Source organism: Sander lucioperca, chromosome 22 (assembly GCF_008315115.2).
Source record: "Sander lucioperca isolate FBNREF2018 chromosome 22, SLUC_FBN_1.2, whole genome shotgun sequence".
Lineage (NCBI taxonomy): Eukaryota > Metazoa > Chordata > Actinopteri > Perciformes > Percidae > Sander > Sander lucioperca.
The window spans coordinates 11,946,862-11,972,574 of NC_050194.1; the positions used below are offsets into that span (position 1 = coordinate 11,946,862).

At 43.2% G+C, this 25,713-nt stretch overlaps 2 protein-coding genes across 8 annotated transcripts in view; both read left to right on the plus strand.

Moving 5' to 3' along the window:
• LOC116044268 (SH3 and multiple ankyrin repeat domains protein 1-like) overlaps positions 1-15,172 on the plus strand; it is a 43,607-nt gene extending 28,435 nt beyond the window's left edge. For 3 of the 6 annotated variants that reach the window (XM_035997543.1, XM_035997542.1, XM_031291319.2), the window contains 12 exons: positions 4,552-4,634; positions 4,797-4,921; positions 6,216-6,351; positions 6,532-6,612; positions 7,059-7,067; positions 7,272-7,298; positions 7,394-7,450; positions 7,623-7,744; positions 8,347-8,470; positions 8,560-11,761; positions 11,857-12,753; positions 13,044-15,172. In XM_035997543.1, the coding sequence (XP_035853436.1) occupies positions 4,552-4,634; positions 4,797-4,921; positions 6,216-6,351; positions 6,532-6,612; positions 7,059-7,067; positions 7,272-7,298; positions 7,394-7,450; positions 7,623-7,744; positions 8,347-8,470; positions 8,560-11,761; positions 11,857-12,753; positions 13,044-13,095 (4,915 nt within the window). In that variant the 3' untranslated portion in view covers positions 13,096-15,172. Of the gene's footprint in view, positions 1-4,551; positions 4,635-4,796; positions 4,922-6,215; positions 6,352-6,531; positions 6,613-7,058; positions 7,068-7,271; positions 7,299-7,393; positions 7,451-7,622; positions 7,745-8,346; positions 8,471-8,559; positions 11,762-11,856 lie in introns of all 6 variants that reach the window. The other 3 variants (XM_035997540.1, XM_035997539.1, XM_035997541.1) reach the window with 2 other exon arrangements.
• A 1,990-nt stretch (positions 15,173-17,162) lies between these two features.
• Positions 17,163-25,417, plus strand: LOC116044307 (protein kinase C and casein kinase substrate in neurons protein 3-like). Of its 2 annotated transcripts, XM_031291405.2 has the most exons (11): positions 17,200-17,409; positions 17,538-17,739; positions 18,972-19,042; positions 19,197-19,353; positions 19,592-19,827; positions 20,938-21,093; positions 21,487-21,662; positions 21,750-21,870; positions 22,227-22,294; positions 22,432-22,511; positions 24,777-25,417. In XM_031291405.2, the coding sequence occupies exons 3-11, from the start codon at positions 18,986-18,988 to the stop codon at positions 24,887-24,889; spliced, it is 1,164 nt and encodes a 387-aa protein (XP_031147265.1). In that variant the 5' UTR covers positions 17,200-17,409; positions 17,538-17,739; positions 18,972-18,985; the 3' UTR covers positions 24,890-25,417. The 2 variants fall into 2 exon arrangements, with proteins under 2 accessions (XP_031147266.1, XP_031147265.1); XM_031291406.2 differs by lacking the exon at positions 17,538-17,739 and having other exon boundaries at positions 17,163-17,409.
• The last annotated feature ends 296 nt before the right edge of the window (positions 25,418-25,713 follow it).

Here is a 25,713-nt window from a genome sequence, read left to right on the forward strand (position 1 = left end):
CCTTCACATTGTCTTTCTCTTGTCTGAAGTATGTGGGGTGCACCCCACCTCTCTCTCTCCTCCACTCTCGCGGCTCTCTCCGGCTGAGCTCTCGCTGGAAGACCGGGAGGAGGGAGGAGGAGGTGGTGGTGGAGGAGAGAGCGTGCGCGAGAGAGGAGGGGGGGGACATGGCAATGGGGGGATGCGGAGAGAGAGAAATCTCTCTCTCCCTCTCTTCTTCGTGGCCGTCACTGGGCCCCAGAAACAGGAGCGTGTGGTTCATTTACAGGTAGCGGCTGTTTCCTCATTCATTGGCTGGCTATGGATGTGAGGAGAGGACAATGGAGAGAGGGGAGAGGTAGATGATGCTATTGAAAGGCCGTGCCTTTTCAAAGACAGACTAATAAGCTATGTATTCTGTGTGTGCGTGTGTGTGTCTCTGACTGTGTGTGTGTATATGTGCGTATGTCTTTTGTATTTTTCCTATGCATGTGAATATCAGAAGTGGCTACGGAGACTCTGCAGCATGTTTATTTCTGTGTTTTCCTCCTGTGTGTCTTTGAACGCTGTGTGCATGTGTGCATGAAAGGGAGCACATATTGATGCATTTCAGTCAGACAGTGTGGGTGTATTTCATTCTCTTTGAGTCATGATTTCTTTAAGCAGATATTTTCCATTCACCAGGACTTCCCATATATTTCTGTTCCGTTGAAAATGCTATTGTCACATCCCATATTTTTTATATATCCTAGTTTGCGGTTTGTCAGTTCTTTTCGAGCTCTAATCGAGATACCGGTCATTTCTGTGTGTGTGTGTGTGTGTGTGTGCGTGTATGTGTGTGTGTGTGTGTGTGTGTGTGTGTGTGTGTGTGTGTGTGTGTGTGTGTGTGTGTGTGTGTGTACATGCATTTGTGTTTATGTATGTGTGCATGTGATTATATACACTGAATGAAATATATGTGGTTTTCACATATAAGTGTATACATCATAGTGTTAGATTGCTGTGGAAGTATCTCTCCTGTACATATATTTGTGTATATGTACTGTATCTACAACGTCTCCATCCACAGTGTGTGTCACTGACATCCGTCAAGTGCTTCACTTGTGGTGTGTGGGTATTGTCCCCACATAGCCATGTACGTTCAGCAGGTGAATGGTTAAAAAGCTGCCTTTTTCTCAGTAATTGTGGCTAGAAGAGGATGACTCAGGAGGGTACATAATAACTCTAGTCTCTAGTAGGCTTACAGCTTCATTGCAGAGAGAGTGTGTCCTACTAGCCAACAGGGATTAACCAGGGACTTTTTTTTCTTTTTTTTTAATGGCTCAAATTGGCCAGGCATTCGTGGTCAATGTGGTGACAGATAAGTTGAATAGCTTTAAATATGTAAAGGACATCAGCTGTGTTACTGCGAGCCAGCAACACAACTTAGAACCACCTGGAGGACCAACGCAGGCCATGTTTCCCCATTGTAGAAGTGGAGGGATGAAGAGCCCAATGGATCCGTCCACCCACTCCTTGCTACTTTGATCCTCAGAGAGGGAAAGCATGGTGGAGGACAGGGTGAGAGAAAAAAGGAATGAGGTGTGAGGAGCAGATGGCTGGAAGGCGGCTGTGCGTTGGCGAAACAGTAACATTGATGGAGAACACACAAGGGATGGACCTCAGTAGGGGTAACTAGCGTTCGTCTGTTCAGTGCTAAAGTTACGACTTGGTGTCGAAGTCTGGATCTTCAGGCCTGGAGGCCAATGCTCATGACTCTGCTGTACCTCTGTGATTCCACAGCCAAACTTTATTACATGCTCTGCCAGATTAAATAAACACAACCTTGCTGGGTCTGTGCTGTAAGAGACGGTGTGGAATACAATATTACTGTTATTGTTATTTTAGGACCAGCATACACATGGGTGTTTCAGGAATGGTGGAGGCAGAATGAAGTTGGAGTGATGGGGTCCTCTGCCAGACAGAAAAAAAAACAAGTCTGCTGCCTAAAACCTAAAAGTAAATCAAAATGTTGGCATTTTTTATTTTAGTTTTTCTAAGTAGTTACAAGTTACCCTACAGACCTGATTGTCAGGCAGCCAATCAAAGGGTTGTATTTCAGTTTAGGTTACAGATAGTTCAGGTTGGATTCAGCGCCACGGTTTTGTGTCTGCTGACTCAAGTGAAGGAGAATTGTAATTGAGAATTTGTATGCAGCCTGACAGTAAGCAGTGCCTGACATATTTAGCTTGAAAAATCACTAGTGCTGTCAATGAAACGCGTTATTAACGGCGTTAACGCAAACCCATTTTAACGCGTCAATTTTTTTATCGAGAGATTAACGTTCTTTCTGGCCTGGCAAACTTTGTAGTTTTTTTCACATGCTGTTGCAACAACTAGTAATGTTAGAAAAACTACAACATCACACCGGATCTAGCTAGACCTGAAACAAAACAACAGACACACTTGTTTGGGCTTGCGAGCCGGCCAAAGAGTAGTACATACCTGCAAACTAGTCGCTTTTCAGCGTTTTGAATGGGAAAATGTCATCCACGTGAATTGTGTAGATCCGAAGAGTTTTTATTGTGGGGGGGTCCGAGACCCGGTGCTAATACGGCACCGGTGCCTTAATGACCGGACCGAATAGCAACGCGGATTTCAGTGCCTTATTTAGGTGCCGCTTAAATGCCTGCACATCTCTCTGATGCTCCGAAAACGGATGTTAGAGGGAACTGAAACATCGCCGCACGGGACGCTAGTCACACTACACTCAGCAGCAGCTAACGTTAACCAACTGTTAGCTAGCAGCTGGAGTAAACACGGTTAAAATGCTGACAGCTAAACGGTGTAAAGTGTGATTGTATTTCACTGTAGAGGATTCTAACACCAGACTGTAGCTGCCGTTGTCTGAAAAACACAGACTCAAGCCGTTTCTCAATGTCAAGGATCCTTCCTTGACATTGAGAAACAGCTTCAGCCTGCCTCGCCAGCCTTGTGGTGCATTCAAAGTTATTGTAAAATACCCTTTTCCCATCCAGTGGTTGTTTTCGCCGTTTTGTGCTCCTTTTTTTTTTTTAGATCAACTTTTTATTGTTTTATATTTTTGAACATACAGAACAGACAAATACAATTGAACAAGGTCCTCGTTTTTTAAATATATATAAATCTTTCGGTTCAGGCACCGTTTTAAAAGTATCGTTGTATCATGTTGATAAGAGCGTTAAAATGAGAAAAAAATAATGGGACAAAAAGAAATCAAGGGACATTTAGAATAGAGAAAAATGTGCGATTAATTGCGAGTTAACTATAACTTAGTTATTAAAATATTTTAATCGTTTGACAGCACTAAAAATCACATTTATGTTCACAACTTCTCATAAAGGTCCAGGTGTGAACCCACATATAATTCATCCAAATTTACCATTTAAAAGGGGGAGAGACAACAAACCTGTATTCCCAGTGGAAATGGTGTCCTTGAGTATACCAGGGCATTTTCACTGCATTGTTTTGGCAGTCAAGCTATCACTATAAATAAAGACAATTCTTCGACCAGCCTACTCATCCTGTTCACTCACAGTTCATCCCTTCTAGGAAATCAAACCCTTTGATTTCATTTCAGTTGAATTGTCAGTTTGAGTTAAGTTGAGAAGCACAAACTAACACAGAAATGAGCTGCCTAGGAAAAAAATATCTGGAATTCCTCTTAAATCATACAGGTCAGCTTAAGCCCCGGGCTCTCTAACAGAACCAGGGTGAATTGACATTGTTAGAAAGTCAAGTCCAGAAATTAGTCATGAGATGCGGCTGTGTGTGGCAGTGTGGAGTCCATTTAACCTGTCCAATACTAGAGAAAGGGTTGTAAAGCAACTTGGCCAAAAGTCCCAGGCATTGTAATAGAATAATGAAGGAGCTTGCTACGCCAGCTGTTACATTACACCAACAGTCTTATAATAAGATTGCATCACTGATGTCTGTGAACATTTCTGCCCCCCGAGGCTGTGGTCTTTGAGCAAGAGGAGCTGTTTGTGGAAGAAAATTGGAGACCTGTCCAACTTCTTCTGGTGCATAATTTGAATTGTCATGTATGACCGGTAGTGGTGCGCTGGAATCGGTAAAACAGTATCCCTGCAAAAGCTGCCAGAGGCAGTGAAAGCTAATGCAGCGATTTAGGTGCATTTGGAAGTCTCCATTATCAGTGAAGTGTATGTGCACATTTTTGTAATGTGTCGTTCCCCCCCCCCGGCCCAGTGCTTGTCAGCTCTAGCTGGATTAGTCCATAGTACGGAATGTCATCTCATATACACTTCCTCCCATTGTGACACTAACTGTATCCCTGCCATCAACCCTTTTGTGCACCAGTGCTTTTTGTATGACATTCTCAAGCCAACCTATCTTTTGCTGCAGTGTGATTTCATAATGTGATGCAGTATAGCTGTTTTCCACATTCAGAAAATGCTTTATTTGCATGACAATATGACTTTTCTGTTGCTATAGAAGTCATATAGCTCTCTTCCAATCCAATTCTCTCTTTCTCCCCGTCTCTCTCCATCCCCCTTTCCCCTTCCCCTCTGCTCCCTCGTTACTCTCTCTAAGTGACTACATCATTAAGGAGAAGACAGTGCTCCTACAGAAGAAAGACAATGAGGGCTTTGGCTTTGTGCTTAGGGGAGCCAAAGGTGAGCCTCTTCTCCCAAATTTACCTTATATTTTTCTGTCTCAACCTCATATGCTCTTTTTCTCTCTTTTTTAATATCTCTATATCCCTCCCTCATTTTCAAGGCCATGTTCTTGTTATCCGTGTCCACTCATGCTCATCCTTTTTGTCTTGTCCTCTGTAGCTCAGACTCCCATAGAGGAGTTCACTCCAACGCCAGCGTTCCCCGCGCTGCAGTACCTAGAGTCTGTCGATGAGGGGGGCGTGGCCTGGAGGGCGGGCCTGAGGATGGGGGATTTCCTCATCGAGGTAAGAACAAGATGCATTTTGGATTAACACACAAACTGAACCCAGAGTGACTTTGATCGTAAACCTTGTCTAAGGTCCTGAGTTTAACTAAAAAATATGCTAGTCTAGTCAAATATAAGAATTCATGAAACATACAGCAAGAACTACATAGTAAGACAGACACTTCAAATGTTCCCACTAACAGAGCTATACAACAAGTACAACAACCAACAGAAAATACAATATTACACTTTGAGTGAGGGATTACTTTATTATTTATATTTTACTGTCACTAGTGCATTTTCCAATAATGAATGCAACAAGCGCAAGGGAGTGTCACAACTCCATCTGGGAAATGTAGGAAATAAAGACATAGACAGACTGAAGAAAAGTGGGTACACCAAAAAAAACGTCACTACACTTCATTTCAAAGAAACTTTTGGGATGCATTGAACCAAACATCACCGATCGATGATACTGTATCTGCGAGCTTGACAACAGAAACACCTTGCAGTAAATACCAATTTGTAAGGTACAAGGTACGCATGGCACAGGAGGGAGCGAGAGAGAAGAGGTGTTGATGTAGATGTTACTGCTGAGGTAAATGCAGCCAAACGCATACCTAAAAGAGAAGAAAAGGTTAGTTGCAGTCTGTAGTGATTTTACAGTTGGTTGATGGTCAAGTTCATATTCAAACCACAACATTCGTCCACCATATGTTTGCATCAGATATTGTGTTAATTAATAATAGCCTAATTTATTTCTAATAGTCAGTCGCCTAATAGTCATGCTATAGTTGTTATACTGTGTCTAAGTATAGTTGGTGAGGGGTTGCTGTACTTGTGACTGCTGTTCCTCGACGAAGAAAAACTCAGTTCTAAAAATGGTGATTGTCATACCTTTATTAAAGCTGACAGAAACTGCTGATTAGTATTCAACCTAATATGAGTCACTTATGTAGCTGCCCAAGCCTTTGTAACTGTGATTTACTGTAGTCGCTGCCTGAATTGCTGGTGCACTCGTTCAAAGCACTGCAAAATTCTGTAGGTTTTAAGCTACAGAATTTTGTGTCAGTAAGTGTAACTTACTGTGGCAATACACCTTTTTCTCATTGTTATTCTGCAACAACATATGCCAAACCTGGGAAAGCTGCATTACGAAAGTGAACCAGTGGTCACAAGACCCTCATTATCTCTGTAAAGAGTGTTTGAATTTTTGTGTCCACTCCCTGTAACAACAATTTTTATTTATTTTGTTCATTTAAATGAATCAGCTCATTCTGCATTCAGTCCTTCCGTGTCTGTGCATCTGCTAGGTGAACAGCCAAAATGTGGTGAAGGTTGGCCACCGGCAGGTGGTCAACATGATCCGACAAGGTGGCAACAGTCTCATGGTGAAAGTTGTGATGGTTGCTCGAAACCCTGAACTAGAGGACACTGCTCGGAAGAGAGGTAAGAGTCAAACTTTCCTCGTATGTCATTACCATCCTGTGTTTATGATGATGACGATAAAGCTGATTGCGTGTTTACTTCACCCTAAAAGCCTGTTGCAATGTGGTTGTCATTGGTGACTGCATGTTTATACGAGAATACTAAACATTAAGTCTGCATTTGGCTGGCTTCCCTTGGCAGCCCCACAGCAGACTAAAAGACTGACTCCTCCTGCCATTGCCCTACGCTCCAAGTCAATGACATCAGAGCTGGAAGACATGGGTAAGACGATACAGGGGACAAAGTACTGAATGCAAAGAATAAAGAGGAGGGGAGGTCTGGAAAGAACATGTCAAAAAATAAATTAGATTTGAGTCACCCACATTTTTTTTCACATTTGAAATAGCTTTTAGGTGATGATGATGATGATGATGATGATGATGATGATGATAGTACAGTACCATAGCAGTATTAGGGAAACGCAGCATTAAATATTAAACGAGTTGATACAGAGATCCAAGAAAATTATCCAGTACAGGTGCGATTTCATTTCTTTTAATTAACAATAGTTTGGGGAAGGAGGTTTTTGATGAATTTGCACTTCTGATATTACCTGTAAAGGAGAAAGGTTATAATTAAACAGATTGTGAAATGATGCTCGTCTGGTGCCGTCAGTCACAAACTGCTTTGTGTTTCTTTGTCTTTTGAACCAAATGTGCTGCATACAGTGGACAAAGGTGGGAGAATCATGGATTTATGAGCTCTCATCATCCCCATCCTCATGTCCCCCATCACCATCACATCCCTCTCATCACATCTGCATTCACACCATCACATGTGTCTGAGTATGTATTTCATCCTTTCATCTGCCTAACACACATGACTACACAGCAGTTCTAGTCACACCTAATTTCTGTTTTCCCGAATTATGTATGCCACAGCTGCCTCTCCATGGAAAAAGAAAGCAGGTGAATATCAGCCTTAATCATTACCCCTATCAGCCCCTGAGCTTTAATTAAAAGTCAGCCTGTTTGATGCTTTTTTTTTCTCCTCTTTTTTTCAGAATACGAGTCCTCTCTGGGTCCTGATAAGAAGAGGACAGTCTATCAGATGGCTCTAAGTAAGAAATCACTCTTACCTCTCTTGGCATACTGTAAAAGGGTGTTTTTAAACCTTGAGGGGATGGGAGGGGGCTCACTGAAATCCTCCTTTTCATGGTTCTTTCTTTATTTTATGCTCTCTCTCACTACCTCTCTACATTTCTTCTCTGCCCTGCTATGTCTTTGTTTTAGATAAACTGGATGAGATCTTGGCTGCTGCCCAACACACTATTACATCAGACAACCAGGGCCAGAGGGGTCATGGAGGCAAGAGGGACCGGAGCAAGAGTATTGTTCCCAACGTCTCCAATGAGGTACTGTTGGGAACTGAAAGGAAATGGTCCTAGTTTTGGTCGTTACCATAACTTGGGTTCCTGCTGGCTTTTTAGAATAAATGTATGTATCTACAAAATATTAACAAATACTGAACAGTTATGAACCTCTCTCCCAGTCCTGCCATACCAGATTCACATATACAACAGAGTTTCTCCACTGCTTTAGGATGTAGCAGATATTTAGTCATGATGACAAATGACTAATGCTAGCAAATGTTTCCTATCTTTAAAGCAGCTTGGTCTTTAGCTTCTTTTTTTTTTAGCTGTGTGTGTTTTCACTGCCCTCACTGCACTTTACAGAAAATGATTGACAATGCACCACCCACACCAAACCATTTGTTTAAGTGTGAGTCAGGTTGCGTCCATTCATCCATGCTCTGTTGCCTGATGCTCTTAATACTCGGACTGCCTGGTTCTTCTGTATTGCATTATACTGTTTATCAAATCAATATCAGCTTAACAGCCAACATCAGTTTGATTTAATTATATCTGAGTAAATGTTTCCTCTATTCTCTTTACTCCCTCCTTCCTTTCAAATTCTCTTTTTGCTCCTTTTTTAAACTGGGTTTCGACACCTGAAGCAACCCTATGAGCAGCAATCATCAGTGAGTATGGTGCAGCCCGGACCAGGTTTTGGCTACAATCAAGCTCATTTTCAACCAGGCCACGCTCAGCATGCAGTCATGATGCGTCAAAAATCAATTGGTAACAGCAATTGTCATGGAAAGATTTCTGCCTGCTCAATAGTTTCTTTTTAAGTGTCTGTTTGTAAGCACCTGTGTCCTTGTTCTCAGGTGTAACAGAGGAGGAAAGGCAGTATCTTCACCCACCCGCCATGAAGCTGGCTCGCAGCCTGTCAGTGCCGGGACCAGAGGAAATCCCCCCACCCCCTAACACATCTGCCCCAGAACCGCCTTTATCAGCAGGCCCTCATCCTGTGAGAGGACCTGCTATGCCCATACCCCCTGTATCTCAAGCCCACTACCAGCTCCAATCCCAGCCAGGGCATGCTACTCAAGCAGGCTGGGAGAGGGGAGGGCCTGGTGGGATGAACCAGCAGGGCATGGTCCCCACCCTCCGCAGACAATCTGAAGGACTGTGTGTCAGAGAGCCAGAGGCGCCCAGGAGAGGCGGTGGCAAGATGGGAGGGTTAAGGAAAGGCTACAGCAGTGCTACACCACCAACAAGTGCTAAGCCTAAGGCCCAGCAAGCGCCGCAACATCACCCGCACGTGGCCAACCGGGAGCAGGGTGGAGGTGTTGGCAGGGGGACAGCCAGGAGGGGTGGTCGAGGAGCTCTGATGAAGCAGTCGAAAGTGGAAGATGGGCTGAGACAGCAGCACAGAGGAAAAGGAGTTGCAGCCAAAGAGAAGAGCTCCATCCCCATCCCCACCATCATTGTCAAAGCGCCCTCTACCAGCAGCAGCGGCCGAAGCAGCCAGGGTAGCAGCGTGGAAGCTGAGCCCCCCCAGGGTGTAGAAGACAACACCTCAGCAGATACAACCTCAGACAGCCCCAACACCAGTCTACCCTCACCACTCACCCCCTTGCCACCTCAGCCCCTTTCATCCACTTCCTTGCCTTCATCAACTGCTGCCCCATCTGTTTCCTCGCAGCAAAACCTGGAAAACTTGGATTACACTTCGACATACGTTACCACCTTCGGAGGAGGAGGAGGAGGGGCACGCAGGGAAAGGGAACGTTTCCGAGATATGAGAAGAAAGAGTGCTTCTTTCTTCCTCTCATCTGAGGAGGACATACAAGGAGAGGCAGGAGGAGAAGCAGGGCAGGGAGGAGGAGCACTAGGGACGAGAACTCAGCCTTTACAGGGCTCTCAAATGGAAGTGCCCACCCCTCGTCTACGGCCTTCCAAGTCTATAGATGAGGGCATGTTTTCTGGAGACAACTATGTCAACTATTCCAGCAGCATGCCCCCAGCCTTTGGCCTGCCTGAGTATTCTTCCCCTGTCCTCGGTCAGGATGGCCAGCCCAAGTCAGCTCCCTCAATGTACGGCATCCAGGCCACTACTACCTTCATCCACCCACTTACAGGGAAAGTTCTGGACCCCTCGTCCCCACTTGGCCTGGCCCTCGCTGCCAGAGAGAGGGCCCTAAAGGATGACCGCAGGACACGCAGAGAAGAGAGACACTTTGGCCGGCAGCTGTCCACAGTAGGAACATTCCCTACCCCTGTTCAGACCCCAACTCCTTCCCTTTTTGCAACCCCTACACAATCGGCCTACACTTCCCCAGTGTCCGTCCACCTAAGCTCCCCCACCGCCACCACCTCGCCTGCATCTATGAGCCGGCCACAGTCACCAAGGATATTACGTTTGGGAGGAGGTGGTGGGGAGAGGATGGAGAGAGAAAAGGAGGGAGGACCCAGGGAAGGTCTCAGAGTTCGCTTCTCAGAGGACAGAAGCAGTCAGTATTCAACCCAGTATTACCCACAGAGCCCCAGGGAGAGAGAAAGAGAAAAGGAGGTGTATGACAGCAGGCCTGCTCCACCAATGCAGCCTCCACCACCGCCGGTTCAACCGGCACCCCGCAGACCTTCCTTTTTGCAGATGGATAGCACTCCCAACACCAGCTACATCCCTCAGTATACTGTCCCTACAGCCTCCGCACAAACACATGAAACTATGGGAGAAGCAGGAGGTCTAGGACTGATGGTTCTCCCTCCACCAGCTCCCTCAATAGATGTAGATGACGAGTTTGTCTTTGTAGATCCCTTGCCCCCTCCTATACAGTTTGCTAATGGTAAGAAGGAGAGAGTCCAGGAGTGTCCTCAGCAGCATCAACACCGGAGTCCACACTCTGCCGCTTTTGCACCACCTCCTCCGCCCCCTCTTCCATCTACCAAGCCATCAAATGCACCCCAACCCTCTCCACAGGGTGGTGACTCTGCTGCCTCCAGCCTTACCTCCTACGACAGCGAGGTGGCCAACCTTACACAGTCAGCTCTCTCTCCATCTTATCCGTCCGCACAGATATTTCCCCCTCCCTCCGCCAACACGACCTCTGCTGCGGCTTTGCCTGCCACGTCACTACACAGACCCCAGCCCATGTCTCATTCTCACCCCTATTACAGCGGCTCTAACGACCCCTCATTAGGGGGTCACACCCCGGGCCAGGACAGAGGCACAGCCTCCCTCACAGCCACCATGACTTATGCTACCACTACCATGACAGCCACGGCCGCCACCACAACCTCACCGCCGTCTTCTGACTACAGCATGACCATGGCCGGGCCCAAGGCTGGTGTCAGCACAGGGGTCAAAGCTGCTGAGCACACTCATCACCCTACTGTTATATCCAAGAGCGGAGACTGGCAAGACGCCGTGGTGGATTCTGGGATTGAGGAGCTGGACAGTCACAGCAGTAGCGACCACCATTTAGAAATGCTGGGATTGAGTGGGCTGAGAGGAGAGAGGGGAAGCAGTGGAGGAGGAGAGGGAGAGAGAGGAGGTGAGCATCAGGATCCTCGCACAACCTACTCAGGTGGGCAAACATTTGAGGTGCACAGCGCCAAACTGGCAAACCCTGTGTTTCCAAAGATGACTCATTACAAGGAAGGAGGAGGGAGGGGCATGCCTGTAGCACTACGTAGGCAGAACAGCACCAACCCTGCTCCTTTGCATTTGCAGAGACAAAGTAACCCAGAAGATGTCAGGTTAGATGGAGCATTTGCAGATGAAAGGAAGCACAAGCAGAGTAGATCCAAAATGGAGGATGGCTTCAACACTGCTCTGGCTGCCTGCTTAGAGAGGCCCATGGACACTCGGTCGGTGGGCTGGGTTGAGGTCGGGGAGCATGAACAAGGTGGAGACGGAGTGCAGAGGGGTGGTATGGTTTTAGAGGGCCGCAGAATTCACTCACCTCTTTCAGGTGTGAAGGCGAGCATCATCAATGAGCTGAGCTCCAAGCTGCAACAGATGAGTAGCATGAAGAGCATGGATGACTGGAGCCACACTCCAAAGTCCCCCACCATGCATAGGTTGGTTTGTTTTCATCAACCGGCCTTTGATATTAAAATGAAAGTTTGCATATCTGCTTATTTTAACTAAAGTTTGTTGTCTGTGTGTCTCTCAGGTATTCGGCAGATTTCACTGACGTATTTCACAGCCCCCCTTCTGGCCATTCCATCTCGCCATTACCCACCTCCTCTCCACAGCATCGTCAGATCCTGACACCAAATCTGGCGGCCACACCGTCTGTCTCCCCTACCTCTCAAGTCCCAATTCAGCGCAACTGGACCCGCTCCCCATCTCCACAGATTTCTACCTCCCCAGTTCATTCACATCCTCCCGTTTCCCCGACCTACTGCCCATACCCAACGTCACCGAAGCATCGGTCCAAGATGCGAAGGCAGACTTTTGATTTTCAGTGCAGTCCCACTAAGGAGATGCGGTCTTCAGTGTCACGGCGGCGGGCTCCCAGCCCTCTTATCTATAGCACTGAACAGCCAAACCCCACCCCTCCCAGGCCTTCCTCTCTCCCCATCCTTCCCAGTACACCCGTCTACAACAACCCCTTTGACTTCCCCGGGCCCCTCACTCCTCCTTCGCCTGGCCATCCTCTAGGAGATCCCTACAAGACTTCAACTCCTCCACTGTTCTCTCCATCTGCTGTGCCAAGTACACACCCACTACTTGTCTCGCGCTCTCTCTCACCCACACATTTTCTCTCTGGAGCCTCCTCCCCCATGCACTTGCCCCCCAGCCCATCCTGCCTCAACTATCCCCATCTCACCCCTCCTCCGCCAGCCAAACCCTTTGCCGTCAAGCCCCTGCCCTACTGGACCAAGTACGATGTGGCCGACTGGCTGGCTTACCTAAACCTGGGGGAACACAGAGAGCGTTTTATAGACAATGAGATAGATGGATCGCATCTGCCTTCGCTCACCAAGGATGATTTCTTGGACCTGGGAGTGACACGTGTGGGACACCGAATGAACATCGAGAGGGCACTGAAGAAACTCACCGACAGGTGAGGGAGGACTAATAGACTCGGGGAGACGTAGAGGCAACGGGGTCAAAGGTCAAAAAGGAAGCACCGGATGGTGAAGGAAAGTCAAAGTGTCTCATTCCTTCCATACAAGTTAGCTTGGCCATCCTGTTTCTTCATTAAATGAATATTATTTGGTTATCTGGTTATCTCATCTTCCTTCCATCGCTTTCTCTTTATTAACCTGTCTTATAAACCCTATTTAGTTTGCTCCGTCTTTATCTCATTTCCGCCCATTCTTATTCTTTGATTTGCCCTCCTTCTCTCCCCAGGCGGCTCTCCTCTCCTTTGCATGTCACTACTTCTCCCCGAGACACAGACTGAGAGAGTGAAGGGGTGATTCAAAGATGAAAGAAAGGGAGAGAAACAAATTGACAAAGATGGACAATAACAGAATTATGTGAACGGGAAGAACAGCGGACATCAATAGGTTGTGTTGAGCTAAGACTAAGGGCTGGATGTGTGTGTGTGTGGGGGGGGGGGGGAGTGTTTTCTTGCAGATTTGCTACACATTTAGAGAATACTGTTGACATTTGTGGAATGACTTTTGTTCAACAAAGGGTATGAGAAAGTTAAGAATATAATGAAAATGATGCTCTGAAAATATACTGAAAATATACTTTAAAATTTTTGATGGACAGGCATTTAATTAACACACCATTTTGTGCTGTAAAAGACAAACACATACATACACACACTCCTATTCTCACACACACTGGCAGATGGATTCTCACACCATCTGTTGCTTAGCAGCACTGAGAAAACTTCAGTCTGAGTTCAAAGAAAAATTGAAAAGTTGCTGCTTAAAGGGTAAACCCAGATAAAGAACAGTCACATTCTAACATCAGTTTTGTAGCTTTAAGCAGATCAGAGTATCAAACGGCGAAGTACAGGAGCCAAGGTCAGAATATGAGAGAAAGGGTTTTGTTTGTAGATGTTGATAGAAGAAAATGGTAGACAATAATAGAATTATTTTTTTTGCCATATTCCCCCAAAGGATGCCCCATTAAGCTTTGTATGTATGTACTTTGCGAGCACTAAATAATTTTACATGTTAAACGGGATTCACTATTAATAGAACCATATGTTTTGTACGAAGTGCTGATCGCAATCATTGATTTCTAACTGGTCAGGGTATTTATAACTGTTGAATTAAAGTTGTGCATAATGAGGACATATACGTATTGAGAAGATATTGTTGTGAAATAGCCTTTTATTATTTTCCTGATTGTTCTAAAGAAAGGAGAGGAAATACATGAGAGGAATTGAGAAGGGTTTGCACATAATTTCAAACTGCAAATCATCTTTTCTTAGACTTTACTGGCGTTTATGGCCATAGCACAGGTCGAGATGGATCCGTCCTCTTTGATGCCATAATGTTGACCGCTCTCTCTCACACAGCAGGTGCAGTGATCAAAAAGGGCTTTTTTACTGCTTCTCTGTCTGCCTGACTTCCTCAACCTTTAGCCTTTGTGAGTCTGTGTGTCTGATTTTGTGTGTGTGTTTGTCAGCCTGCGTCAGTAGCCAAATGCTTTTCCTGACCTACACCTCTCTGTTTCTAATGCCTTTTCCAAAACATATTTATAATAGCCAAAAAACATTGTTTTTTTTTCTCACTAGTTGACAATCCCGATGTTTCCCCGTTCCACACATAACCCTCAAAAAGAAACACTCTGACCCACTTTTCAAAAGGGTTTTTCAGAGTGATAAAGTAAATACTGTATATGTTGCGTAGAGATGAACAAGAATGCCCTGGATTTTTTAAACATGCCAGTTTAGCCATTTCCCTGCAGTGAATTTAACTGTAAGGCAAAAACACATCATTTATAGATCTATATGTAATGATGATGATGACAATGATAACATAAACATATAGTATAATAAAGATAATATTAAGTATGTAAACGTTTTTAAGAATCTCCGTCTTCCAAATAGTGTGGACAAAATCTTTGAAGCTTTGTTTTGTTTATGTTTCATTTTGGGTTTCCTGTAAATGCTTTCTATACTGCTAGCCCTGTGGTGACCCCAGTGAAGCTGACACACATTAGTTAATGTGTTTTCTCTCTATGTGAGTTTAAATTTATGACTCTGTTTACTCATGCTGAGTTGCCTCAATGCTATCTCATGATGGACTATTCTAAGAAGTGAAAGGACTGAGCAGTAGTATAGAAAGCATTACATACTATGATTTAAAAGAGTATTTTAGGTCTAGTGAAATGCATAATGAATATGACTACATACAGTATGAGCATAAGTATACAGAGATAAAAGGTATATATATAAAAACAAATATATATATAAAGTTTTGCTTTAAATAAAATAAAAGTATATACTTACAAACAATATGATAGAGGTGCAACTAAGGTGTTGAAATAAATGCTAAAATAAACTATGGTCCTGTCGTGATTGTCATTTCTCCTTGGATTCCCTCTTCTGACAGATTCACATAATGATCCAATTTGAAGTTCTGTGTTTGAATTGAGTCATTTGGCAGCAGCCCTGCGGTGGTTGAACACAACATTGTTTTCAGGTCCAGGATTATATTCCCATCAGGCTCGGTGAGCTAATAGGACAAAAGAATAGAGCTCACAGGGAGGGAGAAGATGAGATGGCTTAATTCAAAGCAAGCAGTGGCTGCAATCATGCAGCAAACAGAAAGACGCCTGTAAGGCATGAAAAACAATAGAGAACAACTTCAACGAGCCAAATGTGAGATTGTTCGCTAGCATGGTGGCCAGAGTGAGGTGCATGGTAGAACAATCTAAATATAATGCTGTTGTTTTTTTAATGTTTGTGCCAGTTGTCCAGGTTGCCCCTTCTTTGTATTTCTCTATATGGGGTCTGTTCATAGTTGGCAAAATTACAGATGTCAGAGCTTGTTTTTCTCTGTGGGGCTGAAGCCACAAGCCAACATTTTTCTTCTCACGGTACAAAAAAAACAGCTTCAGAGAAAAACACAGGAGGGATGTACACCGTTATTCCAAAAGATGTTCCTTCATTTAGTGTTTTGATGATGGTGGTGCGTAGTCCGCTAACATGGTCCAACATCTGTGTTCAAATGGGTTGAGATCTGTTGGCTGCACAGGCCGCAGCATATCATCAAGCAACTGCTTTAATTATGTTTTTCCACTCATTTAATCAGGTTTTTCCTTTCATTCGTCACCCATCTGTATTTCAATGAAGGCTGTTTACAGTGTGGTCTGTGGAGAGTAAACAGGGGCACTGCTTTTTGAAACTGATGTTACTCTTGAAATTTTCAAATGTAATTTTCAAATGCTGTAAGCAACACAAACAAAATTGCACTCACCTCTATTGAACTTGGATGAGGCAGAAGACTCAAAACCTGGGCACATGAAGCAGAAAATATCTGAATGACTACATACATCCCTGGGAGAAAATGTAAATCTCTGCTGGGACATACTGCAACTCTCTCAGTTACTTTAGTTTAGTTTGGTTTGGTTTAGTTTAGTTTAAAACACTTTATTTTTCCCCCGGGGGCAATTTGCAGGGTCACGTAAAGTAGTGCAGTAATACAATATAGGAAAAACATTTGTTTTAATCTGTAAATAATGCAACGATAAGCTGTACACATTATGATAATGATATGACAATAAGTGCAATAAAAGTATAATAGTATATGTAAGTAGATAGTTCAATAATATATAGGTGCATGGTGATTCGATAAATGTATAGATATAGAGATAGATAACTGCATCAGTCCAAGCCATGTGCAAGTCACTGTGTGGGTGTGTGGGAGAGAGGTGTTCAGTGCATGAACCAAATCTAAAGTTTAGGTTAGTTGACATTGTTGGAAGGAAGACATTAAATAGCACATGCTGTAACTACAAACCATCTTGGATGACAAACCAATTGGCTATTTATTTAATTTTAACATGTAAAGGCAACTTGTTCCAATGTCTGTCATCATAGAGCCTAAAGGACCACATACCCTGGTTGCATTTATCACAAAACGACTGAGATATATAAACCAGACATAGACAGCAGTAAGTGAACTGTAACTCTGGTGTGCTCTGTTAACTTCTGGCAAATATCCAAAAGAGTAAAAATCCCACAATAAGTAAACAGAGTTTTTTTTTTTTTTTTTATTTGATTGGGACAGTGCATGTTAATGAACAAGCATGGAATACATGCATTGTAGCCAAGGGCTAATTTCCATCCGTAGTCCCACGGGCTTTGACATGCTCTTTTTCTAGGCCTGACCATAGAGAGAAAGGCAGGTCACAAAGGGGCACAGGGCTAATGTGGCAGTTCATGGGACACCCACACTCCCCCTGCTGTCACACACACTCACTAATAAGCTCACATGACTCTGTGCCACACTGACACATTTCTGTGACCAGCGAACGTTCAAAATTAAGGTTCAGCATCTCATTAGCACCATATTGAGAGAAACAGAGGGAGGGACCGGCATGGAGAGAGAGAAGGAGGGGGATTCTTCCAGCTGTTTTTGTTGAGAGAAAGTGAGAGGTTGCTGGTCAAAGAGCTGAACAGCCTGATAGGGAGTAAAGCCAGGGAGTTAAAGAAGCAAAGGATGGGGTTAAAGTAGGGAGCAGAGCAGGAAGAGTTCATGACTGTGAACTAGAATACTACAGCTGACGGAGGAGGAAAGCAAGAAAGGTAAGTTTCTTCCTCCCTCTTTGTTTGTCCTGAAGCCAATTATCAGCAGAGTGATTACCATGCAAACGCTCTGATTTGGTATTTAATTTTTTGCTTGCATTGTGTCTGTGTCTCACACCCACTTTCAGATCAACGTGTGTGTAACTTTAAGTGCCAAGGGAAAATTGGGTCAGTGAGAGAGGAGAGAGGGAGAGAAGCATGTGTTAGAGGAGGAGAGGCACACTCGGAAAGGGGGAGACGGACAGAGAAATGGAGAGAAAATCCTCAGCAGCCCTTGAACTACAGTAACAAGTGGTCACTTGAGTAATCACTGGTGATTCAGAGATAAATGTAAGTGCTCCCAGGCATGACTGCTCTGTTGTCACTTCTTGATTCTTTTTGACTTCTGGATGGAGTTTTTTTAGCATTGAAATGCTTTGATATGGATGTTTCTGTGTGATAAAATGAGAGGATGAGTTGTTGAGTTTCAAACATGTTCCTTTCCTCTGCAGGAACTAGAACAGAATCAGAGAAAGTCAATAAACTAAATATCTAAGTTGAGCCTTCATCAACTCCCCACCATGTTTCCACTTGCAGGAGCTCATAGTGAAAAAAATATGATGAAATAACATGACAATATACGCATTAACACCAGCAAGCTGAGGGAAAGAAAGTCCTAGATGAGCCTGACTCTCCGTCATGCTCAGTCTTGTGATGAGGTGTGGTTAGTCACTTTCATATTACTCAGCCAACAATGTGGCAACGTGTTACCAAGACAGAAATAGGCCAGAATGTGACTGCATCCTTTGCGTGTTTGTGCATGCATCTCCCTTGTTTTGTTCAATCCCCCCCCCAATGTATGTGCCACTTGTGCTTTGCTTTACATGCTGTGCAAAAATGTCTGCTATCTGGACGCGTTATTCCTTTTAAATCCTGCATTCTTGTTTGTTTGCCAGAGCAGAAATCTTGCACTTGTGGTCATGATCTCTAAATCGAATGGCAGAGTGGGAGACAGTTGGTTCTAATAGGCCTTGTATTTGTCAGAGCAAAGGGAAAGATGACCTTTCCCTGCTGTTTATTTTGGGAAGGCAACAGGAAGAATGCCGGAGCAGCTGTTCTATTCCTACTGGCAGATCCCACCCCTGTGGATTCCAGTCTGCCACTGCATGACCCCCCCCTCCCTTCACGCAGGGGGCTTCTTGGATGTATCCAAGCACTGTACAGTGTAAATAACACCTCGTCAGAATCGTCAAAGTTGTTATGGCAATAAGCTCAGCAACACACAATCACACACACACACACACACACACACACACACACACACACACACACACACACTGCAAGGTCTCAGCCACCAATTATTTCCTATCAGACTTGCCCGCCATGCAGGGGGAACGGCTCTGTTCATGAGGAAGTCAGCCTGAGTATGCACATTACATTCTGTAGACGTCCAACCTGTTGTATGATAATCAATGTCACCTGTCTGCCAATAAAAGCTCTCTTTCCTTCCTTGATTTGCATCCCAACCAGTCGAGCAACTCTCTCGTATAACACAAACAGCTATCTCTTGCTTTCTGAGACAGACACGTTCCCAATAATGGCGAGCCATCCCAAAGAGCCAGCTCAGGATGCCAAGAAACAGAGCTTCTGGATGGTGAGGATTATATTTATGATCAAATCTAAGTAAACTACAACCCTAGGCATAGCTAGTTAATCCAAAACAGTACTAATGTGTGTTTATGAATGGATAACTTGAGTTCTGCAGGCCTGTTATTCTTACATATCATCATCATCTTTCCTCCTCCCAGCCGGGGAATTATGTGCGTACAGTGCACCGAACTGAACAGTCCTTCCAGGCCTGCAATGACATTGTGGCCTGCTTCATGGAGAGAGCAAAAGTAGAAAAACAGTACGCCCAGCAGCTCAGCCAGTGGAGCAGCAAGTGGAAGACTATAGTGGATTCTCGTAAGTATGGGAAGCTGCATTATGGGGAGCCTAAAAACCGAGAACATGCATTCCCAGGCCTTTTTTGATCATCTCAGCTGTCATCAAGTTAAAATTACCTCTTGATTCTTATAAATGGCTGCATCTGTGCTTGAAACTTTACAAATGAGGGTCATTATTTCTCTATTGGTTCCATGACTCACCGCTGTGCTCTGTGTTATTTCATTCCTCAGTCTGTCTTTTTTTTCTCCTTGCCCAGGGCCACTTTATGGCTCCCTCATGAGAGCGTGGCAATGTTTCTTCACCTCCACCGAGCGTTTGTCCGCCCTCCACTCTTCTATCTCCCAGTCGCTCATGGCGGAGGAAGGGACTCGGGTGAAGACCTGGCAGAAGGAGATATTTCCAAAGAAACTCTTCTGTGGGTTTAGGGAGAGTCACGACAACAACACAAGTTTTTCTCGTGCGCAGAAACCCTGGTCTAAAAAGACGATGAAGGTGTGTGTCTGCACATGCTTGTCATGGTGGTCATATGTATCAATGGAAGTTCGACACCAAATCTGTATTCCACTTTTTTGTCCACTTGCTAGCTTTTTTAACAGCTTTCGACTGCATCTCATTGTCTATATTAGCAAATGGAGTTTGCGAACTGCCTTAATTAGCAACTCCATCTGCTGATGAAAACCACAAGATGCGGTTAAAAGCTAGCAAGTGAACCTTGAAGTACCAATAAAATATTTTTTGTTTTTTGTCAAACTACTATTTCAAAGGTCTTAAAATGCACAACAATAACAGTTTTTAAGTATGCTTTAAAGGAATAGTTCGACATTTTGGAAAATACACTTTTTTGCTTTCTTGCCAAGGGTTAGATGAAAAGATCATTACCACTCTCAAGTCTTTACGGTTAATATGAAGCTATAGCCAGGAGACAGTTAAGGCTCTGACACACCAACCTGACGGCCGACCGTCGGCAAAAAAGGCCCCGAGTTGGTCAAAAAAGTGCCTCGGAACACATCGAAGCGACGCCGACTTGAGCGTACGTTCTGCGCCATTGAGTCCGACTGCCCGCCCTCCGATTCAACATGTCAAATTCCCAAAATGTCAAACTATTCCTTTAAGTTATGCATACACTTTTCTAGCCACGAAAAAAATACATGTTAGCAATCAATTAAAACAAACTAAATTGACCAAAAACTTAAATCTAAACTTTACAACTTCAACTGTCCCATATTGTAAAAAGTGAGATTTCCATGTCTTTTTTTGTTTATAAAGCAGGTCGAGGTGCTAAATACTGTAAATGTATCAAAATATTCAGAAACTGTGAAAGAAAATGAGTCGTCAGGACTTCCGTACGAATGTCCAACAAATGAACATACAAACAAATAAGATATCACATTTCTGAGTTTAGAGGTGCTGGTAGGCAGATGTACATTTTAACTTTATACAGAGCCAGGCTAGCTGTTTCCAGTCTTTGTGTTAAGCTAAGCTAACCATCTCCTAGCCACAGCTTCATATTTAACTCTCGACAAGAAAGCTAATAAGCAAATTTCCCCAAAATGTCAATATAAAAATAAACAACATGCATGTGTGCAAATGTGTATTCAACAGCTGGAGAATGCCCGAGTTGCATATCACAAGTCCTGTCAGAGGGAGCAAACAGCCCTCGACAAAGAGAAACAAGCAAATGGAAACACTGAGATGAGTCCAGAGAAAAAGCAGAAAATCACGGAGGCCAGAGAGAAGATCACAGAGGAGAAAGAAAAGGTGAGGAGGATGTTAACACACTGCACCACTTCATTACAGATAGGCTAAGTCGTGCGTGTTGAATAAGGGCTACATTTAAATTCACAACCCCTGATTCATGACATGCCATACAGTTAAACATGTTGCATTCCAGGAAAATGTTGTTTGCCTGCTGCATGCGGTGATTCACTATCAACTATTAGTACGAGCCCCAGCCTTAAACTTCTGTTCCAAGCATTTCCCTTTTATGGAGATGTGTTATTGTTACACTGCTCAGTGTTTATGGAGCCCAGTATGGGAACGGCAAAAAGCACCAGATGATTTATAGATTTTAGATTGTCCTCCATTAAAGAAACACAGTAGATGTTCTGAATCCTGACGGAGCAACTTTTGCTTTTTTCCTTTTGCCTGCAGAGTAGAGACCGCTATGAGAAAATGCTGGAGGACGTGACGTCCTACACACCTCGCTACATGGAGGAGATGGAAGCCATTTTTGAACTGTCACAGGAGGAGGAGAGGAAGAGGATCAGCTTCCTGAAGCAGACTTTCCTCTCCATCCACAGACATCTTGACATCACCAACAATGAGAGGTGAGCAGCCATCAGAAGACTGGGTGTGAGTGTTAGGGGTTAATGCAGAGCATGTGTTCCTGTGTATTTACTGTGTCCTTGTGTCAGTGTGAAGGTGGTCTACAGTGAGCTCCACAACACTCTGATGTCCATCAATGAGCAAGATGATCTTAAATGGTGGAAGAACAACCATGGTCCTGGCATGCCCACTGACTGGCCAAAGATTGAAGTATGTTACAAAGTTTCACTCACAGATGGGAAAAATACAGTACATGCACTCCCAGGACGACCAAATTACAATAAGTATATAAGTACAATATGTTTTTACAGTATTTAGCAGAACAAAAGAGTCTTACATTAGAAACATCATGACTAAAGGTGGCATTATCTTCTCAACTGAATATTATTTTTGTGTGCAAACCTTGTGTAGTGTTTTTTTTGTTCTTACCTCAGTTAAAGAAATTCATGGTCTCACACATTGTCTCAAACTCACGTAAACAAGACCTTTTTTGTGGGAATATTGATGTAGTGTAGCTGTGTGTGTCGATATATTTGAACACAAACTTCACTACACTCTTCCATCAGGAATGGGTCCCACCAGTAAAAAAACTAAATAGAAAGAAGAGAGACCAGAAAAGAAAAGAGGGCCAACCGTAAGTTTCCCAGTGAAGTGCTTTCAATCTATGATAAATAATTTTTTTTTTTTATAAAGAACAATGTACATTTTTATTCCAAGTCATATTTATGTTTTTTTTCTGACTGTTCAAACATCCACGTCTTCTCCTGTTAGTGTGATGATTGGGGGTGTGAAGGTGCGAGCTTTGTATGACTACGTGGGAGAGGAGGGCGATGAGCTGTCCTTTAAAGCAGGTGACACATAAAGTGTGATGTGACGACACTCAAATGATATAGACAGAAGTGTTATTCTCAATGTTTAAAAGATAGGTAAGAGTTTTATACATTATTACAACCTTTGTATCAGTATAAATCTGAGTGGGAAGACAAGAAATGCATCCCATCCCTCTAAAATGATGCCAGACAGGCTGATGTTACATTACATTATTTCTGGGTATTAAAGTTCAATATAATGTTTAAAGGCTAACTCTTTATGAAAATACAAGTTTTATCTTTATCTTTAAGCTGTTTGATAGTGCTGTAGTTTTATCAAAGTGTGAAAATAGATGTTTAATTCATATAGCTAGTTAAATACAGATCGTACAATTAAAAAGCTCTAAACTTTAGTTTTGTGGCTAAAATATCATTCACATCCTGCGAAGACAAAACTTGCTTAAAGGGTAACTACCGTTTTTTTCAACCTGCACCCTATTTTCCTGTGGTTTAAGTGTGTCTAAGTGACTGATGGGAACAACAATCTTTGACATTGGTCCAGTATTAAGCAAGATCGCTGCAGTCAGCAGGGGCAAAACAAGCTACAATGTAAGTTGATAGGGCAATTGTCCAGCTTGTATTTACCTTGACAAAAGTGCTCGTTTTGCCACTGACAGGCTCAGATTAATATTCTAAGTGTCTGACAACATTATGGAAAGGATCCCTTCAGAGATAGACCTTTAAAACATCTTTGAGACCTTTCTGTTTAACCAGAAACAGCTCTGAAGTCGCTAGCGCTAAACCCACCAGACTCATTTTAAAAAAGCAGTTGAGATAGTTGGAAAAGTGGAAAGACGACCCAAAAAAAGTGTATTTTACGATGCTAAAATTACTGTTTATTTATATGTAGTCTGGTGGGTTTAGCAAACGCAATTTCGCGGATGTTTTTATGTTTAAAAAAAAGGATCTGAAAGGTCGATCTCCATAGAAATCCTTTCCATAATGTTGTCAGACACTTAAGGCCTTTTTACAGTTGCCGCAGCCGACCTGTCGTGCGCCAATGTGACGTCAAAATGACGTAGATCTCGCTGGCGCTCCAGGATTTTGAGTGCGTGACTAGAGGTCGTGCACAACTCTATTTTTTTCAGCGGCGCGCGACAAAGCGGAAACAGGAAACATGTTCGAGGACAACCAGATGCCAGGACTCTCAGAGTGACTGCAAGTTTCTCTTGTAAACTTACTGGGTTAAGATGAGTTATTTTATGGTGAAATGAAAGGAGTGATCCGACAAAGTAAGCCATCGAATCAAATCGAAGCATTGACATCACTGCTGCTGCCAGTTCTGCCGTTGTTTACCTTTTTCTTCTTCTTCTAGTCCGTAGAAATAGCAAAGTCGGTAGCCTTTCCTCATTAGCAACACCTCTGTTCAGGAGAAGATTGCACCTAGTGTTGCGACCACCACGCCCGAGTATAAACAGTTACGGCGCTCCCATGACGTCACATTTGCGTTTGACAGGTCGGTTGCGGCGAGTATACTGGACGCCTTAGAATTTTTAATCTGAGCCTGACAGTGGCAAAACAAGCACTTTTGTGAAGGTAAGGTAATAAGGCCAATTGCCCTATTAACTTACATTGTAGCTTGTTTTACCGCTGCCGACTGCAGCAAGCTCGCTTAATACTGTCAAAGATTGTTGTTCGCATCAGTCACTTAGACACAGAAACATAGGAAAATAGAGTCCAGGTTGAAAAAAACGGTAGTTACCCTTTAAAGAGAGATATTTTGAAATTGCATGTTTCTCTTCTTATTCTGGTTGATAAAGCATTAAAATCTTAACAGACAAAAACATGAAAAAAACATTTGCAAGGCTCCTGTAAGTTTTGTAGCCAGACTTCTGGGCAACTGAGTCAAGCTGAGGTGAGCTTAGCAAACAGTAACCATCACAGTCAATTAAGGCCAACAACAACAAAAAATGATATTTTTCAAACTAACATATAATGTACAATTCCTAACTTATACAAAAATAAAAAGTTGGAAAATTGCACAGGCTTTGTATTTTAGAAGAGTTTGTGGGGGTGTAATAGGAACAACATCTTACGGCATTTTTGCAATGGCTTTAACATGCATTGTGCTACTTTAGTTAAACTATAGAACAGTCAAAGTGTCAAATAATAAGTATAAGATTGGTTGGTAGTAAAGTAAGTAAACTTACTGACGTACTCTGTGTTTCATGACACACATTTTACTCTTCATTAAATCAAGTTTTTTTTATGTTGATGAACAGACTTTTTTTTTTTCTGTGATAACAGGTGAAGTGTTCCTGAAGGTGGAGGAGGAGGACGACCAGGGCTGGTGTCGAGGAGTCCTGGACGGAGGGAAGGAGGGCTTCTACCCAGCAAATTATGTTGAAGTTACAGAGTGACTTTCCCCTGTCTAATATACAATGTACTAAACTTATTTCTCACAGAAAGTTATTTTTCAAATCTTCAAAAAAAAACAATTATTATATGTTGTCACTGATTGAGTTAATGTCAGATGTAATCTGTTCAAGTATTTTATAAATATAAAATTAGTTAAGACCTTAATATTCTAACCTACTTTGGTTTGAGTAAGCTAATTCTGCAAAATGAATGAACTTATCAAAGACTAAATGTACCGTTTGTGCAGGAGCTGTATGTGTATATGTGTGATTGCATTTGTTTGTTTGCATGCATGTATGCACGTTAAAACAAAAGAGAACAAAAGAGGATATTTATTTACTGCCATCATGTCCTTAGGTCACTGTAATGAAGAAAGCTGTTACATGAGCTTTACCCAGGCACAGGTTTACAATGATGAGAGCACACAAGGTTAATGTTTACTTAATATGCATTATGTAGAAGCACATACAAGTTACTTTGACTGAGGGAAAGGATTTTCAAAATAAACGTGTAATTGTTTTGCCTCTAAACCATTTGGTTGACAACTTTTTGTTGCCATGCTAGCTGTGTGGGTCTATGGATGACAATGTTGGTCAATTGGTTGGTCCACCACTTTGGTCCAGACTGAAATATCACAATAACTATCAAATTTATTGCTATGAAATTTTGACCAGTCATGCATGGTGCACCAAAGATGAACCCCAAAGACTCTAGTGATTCAATGATTTTACATCTAGCCCCACCAGCAGGTTAAAGTTAGTTTGGCGTGTTAGCATGCTTGTGGCAAAGATGGTGAAGTATAGCCCATCTCATGGCTGTAGACTCA